The 13022-nt window shown below is 43.7% G+C and overlaps 1 protein-coding gene across 4 annotated transcripts in view; it reads right to left on the reverse strand.

Annotated features, from left to right (window-relative positions):
• The window catches only part of CRADD (CASP2 and RIPK1 domain containing adaptor with death domain), a 234986-nt gene that overhangs the window by 67170 nt on the left and 154794 nt on the right, over nt 1-13022 (reverse strand). Inside the window, exon 3 of one of the 4 annotated variants that reach the window (XM_057741505.1) lies at nt 9218-9399. The exons of the other annotated variants lie outside the window; for them this stretch is intronic. Coding sequence (XP_057597488.1) covers nt 9386-9399 — 14 coding nt within the window. The 3' untranslated portion in view covers nt 9218-9385. Of the gene's footprint in view, nt 1-9217; nt 9400-13022 lie in introns of those variants that run through there. 4 annotated transcript variants of the gene reach the window in all.

A 13022-nucleotide genomic window follows, 5' to 3' on the forward strand; every position in this document is an offset into this window, starting at 1 on the left:
CTGCTCACCCCCCGCGGAGACACATTTCTCAGTTTCAATATATCTTAAAAAGGACTTGTGTAAAGTATATACAAAGAATTCTTTAAGCTTAACAAGAAAACAACTCAATTTAGAAATGGGCAAAGACTTGAACGTGTATTTCAGTTAACAAGATATATGGATGGCAAATGAACACCTGGAAAAATGCCCAACATCATCTGTCATTAGAGAAGCGCAAATTAAAACCACAATGAGATAGATACACTGTGCACCTATTAAGTGGTAAAAATTAAGAAGACCAATCATACAATGTTGGTCAGGGTGTAGAGGAACTGGAACGCTCACATAGTGCTGGTTGGAAAGTAAAATGGGACTTTGGAAAACAGTTTGGCAGTCCCTTAAGAAGTTAAACATACACCTCCCATACAATCCAGTCATTCCACTTGTACGTGAATACCAAGGAGAAAAGGAAGTCTATGTCTACACAGAGACTTGTACATGAATGGTCACAGCAGCTTTATTTGTAATGGCCAACAACACAGGTGTCCATCAACAGGTGAAAGGAAAAAAAAAAACAAAACTGTGGTATAACTGTACATTGAAATACTATCCTGTAATTTTTTAAAAAATGAAATATTGATGCCCATTTCAACATGGATGAATCTAAAAATAACTATTCAGAGTGAAAGAAGCCAGCCAAAAAAGAGCACTGTATAACTCCATTTGTGTAAAATTCTAGGCAATGAAATGAATGTATAAGGACAACACATCCGTGTTTGCCAGGGTGGGGGTGCCAGGAAGAAGGAATTACAAAGAGGTATGAGGAAGCTTTGGGGGTGACAGATATGTTCATTCTTTGATTGTAGTGACGATTTCATGGTGTATATGTGCCAAAACCTGTACACTAAGAATATGTGCAGTTTACTGCATGCCAATTATACCTCAATAAAGTGGTTTGTTTTTTTTAAAAACAAAGCAAATAACAAAATAAAACCAAAAAACAACACTCAGTTGTGCTGTCCCTTTCTTGCCCCCTGACCCCACGTCACTGTGTGAGGTTCTCTTTCCTAGACTTTCCCATAGCACCATATGCTGGCCCCACTGCGGTCTTTATCACTGTGTATAGTCTTCATCTAACTATCAAGTTGGGCCGTTATGACACGACCAACATCCTACCATTTCTGATCTAAAAACGGCAGCTTCAGGTGGCTCAAGCTAAGGACTTGCTTGTCAACTGTACTTAAAGGTGAGCTCTCTGAGGAATATCTGGCCCAATGATGTTTCCTGAATAAATGTGCTGCTGCTTTGAAAATCCTTTTCCCTCCAGCTGCCCGCTCTCAGTTGGGTCATCACAAGCAGCTGAGAGAAAAGGCTACAGGGGCCCTGCCTTTATGGCCTCATCCCTTTAATCCATTTTAAAATCACTCAAACACCCTGTAGGGTAAAATCTCCTTTTTGCATAATTTTAAAACTTCCTATTTGAAAATGATCTTTCAAAAGCAACAGAAAACACCCCTAGGCTGCTAGACGCAGAGGACGTAGCTTTGAAAATGTAAAAAGCGTTAAACATTTAAAGCAATCATAAATCAAAGTACAACTCTGGTTCCTGACAGCTCTCTGAGGAAAAATTCCAGAGGCTGCAGCACTTTAAAATAATATCATGTGCTCTGGCCCTGGCCCTGGCTGCCTCTCCCTTGGAACAACAAAAAGTACCGTGCCAGCTATTAAAGGCGGTCTTGTTATATAATGCAGTTAATCTCACATACACTTCCCTGTGGGATTTAACCCAAGTTTCACAGTGGTCTCTTTTATTTAGCATTGATAGTTTTATTCATTTCTTATTAAAGAGATCTTTCCACAAAATTGGCTGCTTTCTCAGCCTTGGCTCGAGAAGGAAGAATATCTGAATTAAAAATCTGTGCAACAGATGGACCTCGGTTACAAAGAATATCTCTGGCCTCAGAAGTTCCTCACAGAGGCAGGTGTCAAGCCTGTTAATAAGTTCCTGGCTTTCAGATTTTCTTGAAGACAGTTTAGCCCTTCCATTAATGCACGTTGCAGGCAGAACAGAAAATAAAAGCAGAGTGCTCTGTAAATACGTGTCAGATTCTGGGGATGTATTTGCCTCCCTTTCTGTTCATTTAAAAGGAACTATACTTTTATTCATGGGAAAAACAATCCCATCAGGCAGATTTGAGGAGGAGGGAGAGAGGGGATGTGTGGGGTGGCTCCCATGCCTGCCTCCTGTGTGGGTGGGGTCCATGCAGTGAAGGGTCTGAGAGGTTGTGCACGGGACATCCTATTGACCCGTCCTTGGCGCAGTGGCCCTTTCAGCACCAGGGAGGAGCTGAGAAAGGGCACAGGGAAGGGGCTTTCCTGGCCTCCTGCTGCTGTTCCTTAGCAGCCCCTACGTCTCCCCGCCTAGCTACTGGATGGATAACAGAGAAGACAAGCAAGATAAGTCATTTCCTTCTCGCTGTATGACTAATATGACAAATGCCCTGCTCCACGCTTACAAATAGTCTCAAACACAGTTCGGTTAGGTTTCAGAGAGTTCTCATCTGTGTTCCATCCTATGTCATTTTAAAACGAGGAGAAGGGAAGACAAAAGAAACACCTTTACTCTTAAAGCCATCACCATGAGATAGGCACTATCATATTCTTCTTACAGAAAGGGCATTAACAGTAGGAGAAGCTGAATGACTTGGCCCAAATCACTCAGCCAAAAAAAGTGACAGCCTGGTTTCAAACTCAGGTCCGTCTGGCTCCAGAGTCTGTGCTGTTCCTCTGAGTTTCTCTATGCTCTCTTGTCTCTGCCTGATTAGGTGAGTGTCAACAAATCCCTTGAGAGAGAAAGAGGATTACTGGGCAATAATGTCATGCTGATTCGATATAGTTCCCAAACTGTGCAGATACCCAGAGACACCTACTAAAGAGCTGAGCGTGGAGCCAATATGGAAAGAGGCTGTCTGCGGAGAGGAATTTATCAATTTTACAGACTGTAATTTGGGGGTAGTTGTACTTTAATAAATAATACCGACAACAAAAATGTACGTTCGTGATGGACTTAAAACGAAGCCCTTGTAAATCCACGCCTGTAACGTCTATCTCACTGAGAAGATAACGTGAGCGTTTAATCGACAAAAAAGATGGATGGGTCCAAAGGGACACCTCCTTTAATGGGCTCTCCCCTCCCCCCAACATGCTCCACTTTGTGTAGTGGCAGCTTTTACCTCCTGCTGCTCAGTCACACTCTGTGGACACAAGAGCCATTCTCCCCCAGTACAGGAGATATACACCCCAGAACAAGCATCTACGATTCTGGTAAATGAATACTGAAGGCTAGGTTTTAGCTTCAGCTATGATATGTCATTCTAAAATATTCTTCTGTGTTAACACAATAGTTCCATTAAGTAAACTGAACTCTAACAAACACATTCAAAATAGTTCTGTTTTTGTTTCTTAATTTCCTTCTCCAGCAGCAAGGTACTTCTTTAAAAGAGAAAGGAAGTAAGAAAAAACAATAACAACAAAAACAACAAAGCCATATGTAATATTCTTTTAAACTAGTTACTGGCAGCACTGTGTGTGTGTGTGTGTGCGCGTGTGTGTGTGTGCATGTGTGTGTGTGTGTTCCAAAGAGCACAGAAGCAGCTTTTATGGTTAGAAAATTGAAGTGCTATCAAACCTAGGAAATTATAGGGATGAAAAACAAAACAGCTTATCTACATATGTCCCATCTGCTTTTGGTTTTGTGTTTTGCACAGTCAATTACTGGAAGCCTTGGAAAGTATGCCGAGACACTGAAAACCAGACCCCGGGGTGTGTCATAGTGGCAGCTGGAGGTGAGGGCAAGGCCGCCATAGAGCCTGCATCAAAACTCACAGACTCGCGGGAGAGTTTTCAGGAACTGCCAACGCAGAATATCAGACATGAAAACACAACATCCACCTAACTGAGGCCCGCGTTTTGGAACATGGGAAAAAGCAAATTTCCATTCACTGGGGAAAAGCCATCCATTTCATTATTTTGTCAGCATGGGTCACTGTGTTCTCCACAATTTAGCATTTTACTGCCTAGAGCAGTTTGCGCCCAAGCTGCTTTGACTATGGACTCTCTGCTGTTGATAATTTCCCAGACTTGAGCAGCTGAGTTTTTATGCTGGGGCCCCCTTACAGCTCAGTCTCTTTGGGCCACTCCATTCCAACAGCTCTACTTCTTTCCCCTCCGACAATTCCCCACTCCACACGCACCTCCATTACCTACTTCTAGACTCTCTCTGCACTTTCAACACAATCACGTCTCCACTTTTGCATGAACCGCAGGCAAAGAAAAAGACCTTGCTTTTAAAAAGACAAAGTCAGACAAAGATGAGAATAGCAATGGATTCACACTTCAGATGAATAAAGTAAATGCCTGAACTGAAGAGGTATTAAAACAAATGAACACTCTTTAGCTGAAAGAACTTGATGGCAGAAAATTCTTCAAAGAAACAGAAAAAAAGCTTTCTATTCCTGTTGATCCAATCAATTAATAGAGATATGCCATTAGTGGAAGAAATTTTAGTCTGAATTTTAAAAATTACTTTTGTCTAAGGGAAGGGAGTAGAGGGGGATGATGATAAGTTATTGATCCATTACTTACTCTTTTGGTATATTCTGTAACAGGGGAAAAGAGAGAAAAGCCCAGGGGATTCTAGAAATGAAATCAACAATGTGAGCCTATTCTTAAATGAGTACATTTCGTTTGCATAAATCATCGCGTTCATTAGTCTGCTGTTGTAAGGAGATGACAATCTATGAAATCATAAATCTGATTTCCATTGTTGAGCAATGACTCAGAATTTGAAAGAGAGAATCTGATTTCTACATCTGTGTCTAAAGGAAAATATTTCTCTTACTGATGAAATATTCTAATTACATTGGCTTAATCATAAGAGAGTTAATATATACAGAAGTTTTTAGACATTTAAATACAGATTTTTAAAAGTACTATTAGGTATCATTAAACATTTTTAGACTCCAATGTGAAACAAAAAAGAGAATACAATAGAGACACAGCCCCCAAGGGAAATTTGTGTGACACCAACTCCTCCCCATGGCTTGCTTCAGGAAACCATCTTGTCACTCCTTTCTCTCCTCATAAATAGCCTGCCTTTCTACAGCTTATGAAGAAGGAGCCCAGAGTTGCCATGAGGATAGAGTCTCGAGTCGCTCATGACTTGGAGCAGATTCTCAGCTTCATGACATTAACTCACTGTGGTACAAAGAACATGCAGTATCCAGGAGGACCTGGTAGTTGTCAAGGCTAATTTCACTATGGCATGATGTGGTCACCTTCTCTAGTGAACACAGGAAGACGATTTCCATCTGACTCAAGGCTCTGGGGCTGTGCTTCATTCCCATCCCTCTTGATTGGCCAAAGTCATTGTCTGCCAAGGTAAATTGCAAATTTCCCTTTTTTGCAGTGATCGATCTGTCCACAGTCATTCTCAGGCTGTGACAGTGTGGTATGGGGCACTGAGCCCAAGACTTGCTCACTAGTCCTTTTCCTGTCCCTGACTCATTGCCATCTGCATCTCAATTTCCACATCCCTGAAAAGGGGACAACCCAGCTGGCTCCCCGTTTTCTGCAACACCACAAGAAAGAGACTATGCCCTTCTCAAAAGATGTCCAGATTTTATTTTCTGTGTCATTTCCAATCCTCCCCATTTCTCCTTTGTTCTCATTTGGGCTAGACTCTTCACGCCGAGTTGGTGATATTTACAGAACACCATCTCAATACGTTAGACCGAATGTTCTAATTTTCATGTGGTCACAGATATAAGCAAGATAACTAAAGGGCATGTTGGCTAGCGATCAGGGCAAGAAGAAGGATAAGCCAAGTTGCATGGTGTGTTTTCTTTCTGTTAGTAACTGAGAGGCAGCTGTGATTCGGCAGAGAGAGCAGAAGCTGTGAGATGGTTCACGATCAGTACACGTCCCGGAGGCTGACGTGCCGCCTTTCTAGCCTCAGCTTCCCCCCATAAAGTGAAGGGGCTGAGTGAGCTTAGGGGCTGCAAAGGCAGATGTCTACCAGGGCCTGGCAGGTACCACACATGAAATAAAGTATAAACTATGGAGCCACAGGGGTTGGGGAGAACCAGAGCATGCATGCCCCAGCTGGGGGAGCAGCTGCCACTCAGCACCAGCCAACTGTCACTCTGGGAAGAGGAAGGTCCCTCATCTCCACATCTAAGCTTTCAGGAGAAGTCCAGAATCTACATTCTAAGTGAAATCTCAATTTGAAATAGCATCAACTGATTAAAAAAAATTTAAATGTGTGTAAGCTAAACAAAATGTGTCTGCAGGAGGGCTACAGCCCTTAGGTGTTCAGTCTCTGCACTAGGCAGAGTCTCTCTCTGTTCTCTTTAAGGGCTAAGGTTCCACAATCTACCCCAGAGCTAGTTTTTACAGCAACATCTCCTACCTGATGAATGGCTATTAATATAATTAATGTATTAATATGATGGATATTAATAGTTCACTGTAGAATGACAGGATAGATCTCGGATCTGATTCACAGCTCGAGGGCAACAGAAAGCCATGAATGACTGGGGATGGGGTAATACTGGAGAGAAGTGAGGCATGATCCAATTTACATTTTAATAAAATCACCCTGACTGCTGTTGAAACAATCAACGGCAAAGAAGGGCCACTGCACGTGGTTGAGCAGGTGTTGAAGCACAAGGGTGCCAGCTAAGTAGAAAAATGAGGGGTGAAATCTGGCTCCAGTCTACTCACAAAGGCCTAGCCCAGGGCTGCATCTCCTCATATAAGCACTTTTCTGCACCAAGGTGCCTTGTAGACTTTCTGGCCTCGGGGCACAGGTAAGACAAGAAGGTCAGTTAGAAAGTTACTGCAAGGGAGAGATGATGAGTCCTTGGACTAGAATAGAGGCAGTGGCTATGGAGAAAAGTAGATGGACTCCAAAGATATTGAAGTGGTAGAAGGGACATCTTCGGGTGATTGATTAAATCTGGGGACAAGGTAGAGGGCGGCGTCAAATATGATTGACTGTCAAGTTTCTATCTTGGGTGACTGGGTGGCTGGTATTGCCACTGCTGGCATTGAAATGGAGAAGGCTGAGGGAGAAGCAGGTGGAAGCGGGATCCAGAGATGAGTTTTAAACGTGTTAAAGGTGAGATGCCTGGAAGATATCCAAGTGGAAACGTCAAGATGACTAGATACGCAGAACTCAGGTGGGTCTGGGTTGGAGAATAAATCCATTCAAACTCTAGCACTGTCTTTGCTCATTATTTTTCAAAGTCCCTTACTGGGTAACTCTAATAATAAAAGAAGTTAATCTATATATTAAGGTAGACATTCCATTCCTGTTTCTACTTTGGTGCAAACCACTATCTGCTCCCTGCCATCTTATGTATAGGAGCAAATACCTGTATAGTGCTCACCTTGTCAGGCACTGTTACAAGCGCTCACCATGTATTAACCTGCTCAGTTCTCACAACAGTCCTATGAGATGGGTATCCTATTATCCTCACTTTCTTAAATGAGCAAACTGGGGCACAGAGAGGTGAAGTAACTTGCCCAAGGTCACACAGGTTGTAAGTGCCTTAACCAGAATTTGAACTTGGGCAATCTGGCTTTTAACCACCACACACTATATTCACCACCTCTTCAAACACCTGAGATGATGTTAGTGGCTTCTTTCAGTCCCCCTCTTCCACACCAACTACCCCTAGTTCCTCATGTGAACTGGCTTCTAGATTCCTCACTAGCTTTATTTTCCTCACATGAACTGGTTTCTAGACACCCCACCCCCCCTGATTAGCTATTTTCCTGCTCTTGACCCACCAGAGCTTGCTGGCTTGGACCGTACATATGAATGAGTCTCCTTTTCTGGACGAAGGGCAGGAAGCAGGCCCTGTGTTTATTCCTGCTGAATCCTTTATGAAGCTGCCAAGAGCACACACACAGAGCAAGCCCTCTTATACGGACAGGGCCAGACCAAATGGGGATGACAGGCCTGCCCACGTGAATAACAGGAGTCGGCTGGGAATATACTTTTATCTGTCACAACCCTAATTAAGGGAAAAGGCCTTATTTTGTGGCTAGAAATGTCAACATAATGAATTGGCTAATTGTTCCTTCTTGCTGCAGACCTTCTCCAGCGCTGTCTCGAGGTCACCGCGTTGAAGCTGGAAGGCACCGTATCACATGACTGACCTTGCATGGCACGGCGGCTCTGGGGCAGGGCCACCTCTCACGGTGTTTTTGATCCTGTTCTGTCTCTTTGGGGTTTTGTTCTGCAGCGGGTGCTGCCCCTTCAAGACAGTGGGGCAGAGGCCCCCTTATGTCTCACTCTGTGGTCTTCCTTCCCATTCTGTTCCCCAGGGCCTAGGAAGGGTCAGGGAATACCCACCATCTGCTCCCTGCCAGGAGCCTGGGAACACTCCTTTCTGCTGTCACTGGGTACCTCCTGGCTCACCCCACACCCCTCCTCCACATCCTCCCCTCTAGAGAAAGCAGATCTTTTTAACTCAGTAGATCCCGGCATGCCTCTCCTCCCAACTGGCCTCTGTTATTCCCACCGCTCATATGTCTCCCTGCCTTCCACCTGCCAACCTGTCAAGCAAAAACGGGTCCAGGAGGGCATCCTAACCAGAAAACATGAGTCACCTGGCCTGTGCAGCAGCTACATCTCTGTTTAGGAAATGGAAGCCTCGGACGATCCGACTTGTGGAAGAAGAAAGGGTTGCCTCTGGGGAAGGGTCTAAGGAGCGAGGGGGAGGAGGTCTAGAAGGGAGGCTGACCTTTTTCCCGAGGTACCCTTTTGTATCATGTCCTCTTCAACTACAAATACTTAATGTTTCAATAATAATCTAACTCTCCTGGTTCTGATTCCAGGTATGTTAACACAACCTTCTGATAAAAGTCTGGCTCCTCACACAAGATTTTCTGTAGGGAGAAAAACATGGTAACCTGCAAACCTGAAGATCTGTGTCCTCTTAGGAAAAATTTTTTTTCAACACATTAATGAATGGGTATTGTAATACATACACCAGTCTCTAAGACTGGATCTCATGAATCACTTTCTCCCACCCCCTTTCCCAGGCTGCTCCGCTCCAGTCCGGGAATCTCTTGGTTGCAAAGCGGAGGACCAGACCTGGAGGGGGGCATCTCACCACTTCTCCGAATCCAGATCTCTTATTCCAGATCAGCAATCCTCCCTTCTGAAGCTGTCACCCCAGCACACTCAACTCTGCAAATAAGACTCAGCGGGAGCGTCCTGTATTTTCAAAGCCTTTGAGTCTTGTACAGAGTAGGTGGGTAATGGTAAGCTCCACCTCCGGTACTCCCATCCTCCCTCCACTGTCACGTCACGGTGATGGGGGCGTCCTCTAGATTAGGAGTCACCACCTGTAATGAGAGAAGTTCGGATGGGAGTACCTAGAGAGGTGAACTGAGTGCAGGCAGGAAAAGGGCTAAAAGCCATTTTGCTAGAGTTGTACTGTCCAATACGGTAGCCACCAGCCACGCATGACTGCTGGGCACTTAAAATGAGCCTCACACAAATTGAAGTGCACTGTAAGTGTGAAGTTCACATCAGATTTTGAAGACAGTGTGTGAAAAAAGAGTAAAACACATCATTAATAATCGTTTGCTATTCCTTTCATGTTGAAATGATAATAGTACTTGGGTATATAGGGGCAAACAAATCATTCAGACTAATTTCACATGTTCTTTTTACTTTTAAAATGTAACTACTACAAAATGTAAATTACATGTGGTTCACATTGTGGCTTGCTTTATATTTCCATTAGATGCCCCAGCTGTGGAATCAGCTTCCTGTGCTCTTTTCCCTCTCACTGCTGCCATCCTCATGGCCCGTCCTTACCCTTCACACGAGTGAGCAGTGATACTGGTGGTGTGCTAACTAGCCACTCCTAGGTTTTTGTTACTCTGAGGAAAAAAAGTAGAGAATAAACTGAAATCATGTCCTTTGGCTGGTGGTCTATTCCTCCTAGCCCACCCCACCTCCAGTGACCACAGTCAGAAACATTTCTGGCCTCAGAATGCCAGGCCCCCACCTCAGGTCCCTGTACCAGGCACAGAAAATGAACCGGTCTTCAAAGCAATGGTGGGTTCTAGATGCAGCTGAGCTACTAACCAGCTCTGGGATTTTCTATTTTTTTTATTTCTTGGCATATATGTCATCCCGGCTACCAAGATGAAGGCTCCTTGAAGACAGGGATCATATTTTTGTCCACAGCACCCAGCTATGTTCCCACACCTCTGGAGGTGGTCAATAGATATTTGTTGAATGCAATGCACGAAAGACTTAGTGGACTTCGGTTTCCTCACCTATAAATATGAAGGCATCAGACTAAATAATCTGATAAGTTAACAGAATTTTAAAGCAAAAAGGGACCTTAGGATCCTATGGTCTAGTGGTTTTCATCCAATCAGTTAACAATGCATTTTTAATAACATTTTATAATACTGTATTTACTAATCTTGTATAAAATAATATAACCTACCTATACATGTTTTTAAATTAATATGCAAATTGTAATAAAAAGGAGAAAAGAAAATAACTTCTATAAGATAATATCTATTTCAAAACATAAATACTCTGTATAAATACTCTGCATGACTGCTCTAAAGTGCAATGAAGCCTCAGATTCATCACCTACAGAATCACCACGGATGTGACAGCTACAATGCAGACTGTACAGGTGTGTTGTTTTGGTGACTCAAACATCTTTAGTGTCTGCTACTGGTGATCTGATTTTTCTGAAATGACAAATAACTCTGTAAAGTTCTGAGCAAAATACAGTACAATCTTACCTCTTTTTATACTTATTCCTGGAAAATTCAGTGTATATTTTCAAACATGAAAACTACTATACATATATTTGTAAAACAAAGTCCTTTGAACATCTGGCAGAACATATGAAAGCCATGCAGGTTGTGGGACAATTCTCCTCTTTGCAGAACTGCCCAGAGTATTATACAGCAGCTCTGCCCCACCCATCAGATGTCACCAGCATCCCACCCCTGATCATTGTGACATCTAAAAACACTCCCACAAGCTTTTTTTTGGCGGGGCTAATGGTGGACTCTGGGAGGGCTCAAGCCAAGGAGCACTTCCCAGAACCCCTGCCACCAGTGTCCCTGTCCCCACGGTGAGCCACAGCTGCCCCTCACCTCTGCAGGCAACCCTCTAATGCCAGCAGTTTTGCAGGATGAAGAGCAGGAGTGACAAAATGTCAAAATGATGGAAAACGTCAAATTAACTGAAGTTTATTGGAGGGTCCTCTCATCATACACCTGTTCAAGAAAGGCAACTGAGGTTTACAGGAACATGGTGACCTGACCTCTGATCTGGTACGTGGACAGCTACAATAACAAAGGGTTCCACACCAAGAAGTTGCAAGAATCAGCCACACCCCCTCCCCTTTTAGCATAAAAGAACCATGAATTGTGACTGGAGGAAGATGGTTCTCCAAGACATTAGTCTGCCATCTTCTTGGTCTGCTGACTTTCTGAATAAAGTCCTTACTCCTTGCCCCAACGACTCTTCTCCCAATTTACTGGCTTGTCACCGGGTGAGCAGAATGAGCTTAGACTCCGTAACGAGTGTTCTCTCAGCCTTGGGGCTGAAGGTGTTCCATGCTGACTTAATATGGCCCAGCTGGAGAGAGCTGCCCTGAGAGGGAAGGAGATGGCAACCGCAGGAGTACTGCCCAATGATGGGGAACTGGGGGGCCGGCCAGAGGGGCTTCCCCAGGACAAGGCACTATGAGTGTGTGAGGCCCCGCGAAATGACATAAAATGCCCACGAGAGGAAGTCCACTCTGAACCACTGCCAAGTGCAGGCGGCACCACGGTGGGCTTTCAGCAGAGCAGTGCAGGTAGCATGCGCCTTTCTTGCTCTTTTACTCTTCCTTCCTTCCCTCCTTCCCCTTGCTGGATGAAGAGACGTCAGAATTCAGGATGGGTAACCTAGGGGGCAGGTGAGCCTAGTGAACAGGGCTGGGAAGATGAGGAAGCAACATCAAGTGCAAATGGAGACGTTCACGTGTTCCAGGCCCAGCTCCACATCACAGCATCCCCATCTAAAGCGGGCTCTTTTCCTGGAGGACAGAAACGTTGCATTGAAACTCAATGTGGCATTTTGACTATTATGTCTGACTGTATAATTTAATTGCTGAAATCAAACTTCCTCTTGTTATTGGAGTTAACTAGAGGACCCCTGGATTTCACCCAAGAGCTGGGGGGACCAGCACGAAGGAGCAGGTGTGACTAGGTGAAGAGAACAGAGTTGTTTACAAACTACCCAATGAGTCCAGCTTGTTCAAAGTGAAGGAAGCAAAGGCTTTGGGATTGCAGAAAGAGTCCTTTAAAATCAAAGTAAATTAGTAGAAGCCTACGAAATACTGTGTGGCAAGAAATGATCTGCAAATTATTTGAAAGAATATTCACTTTGTTTTCTCAGAAAGGATTTTTAATTTTTAACACATATAAGGAACTGGCTTTTGTCCTAGTAAATTTTATTGCTTAATTCTGTAACAAATAACTAATTGTCTGTACTTTAACAAGTAGAAACTAACTTGGTAATAACATGAAAAAATAAAAACAATACTAGCAAACTGAAAAAAAAATAATAAAAACACTCCCACAAGATGCTAGAGGCACCCAGGGGGGTGATGCCAACCTCTGCAGAGAATCCCTGACAGGCCAAGCTTTTAAATTACTGGCATAATCTGAATAAAATCTGGGGGCACAGATATTAGATACAGGAATGTTACGTTTTGATGGTCTAGTTTCAAGAAAGTTGTGTATGTATTCTATGACAGAACAAAGGGAATCATGAACTTAGGTTTCATAATTTAGGTGGCTGATCACTGTTGGTTCTGCCACATTTCAAGTTATAAAAAAGACTTGTCTTCTGAGATGCTTTGTCTGCATTCTCACTGGACAAAAGAGGCCTGGAGGCTCGGAGAGTCAGACGCAGGCCGAGCTGGAGAGGCCAGGCC

The sequence above is a fragment of the Hippopotamus amphibius genome, chromosome 7, assembly GCF_030028045.1.
Source record: "Hippopotamus amphibius kiboko isolate mHipAmp2 chromosome 7, mHipAmp2.hap2, whole genome shotgun sequence".
Classification (NCBI taxonomy): Eukaryota; Metazoa; Chordata; class Mammalia; order Artiodactyla; family Hippopotamidae; genus Hippopotamus; species Hippopotamus amphibius.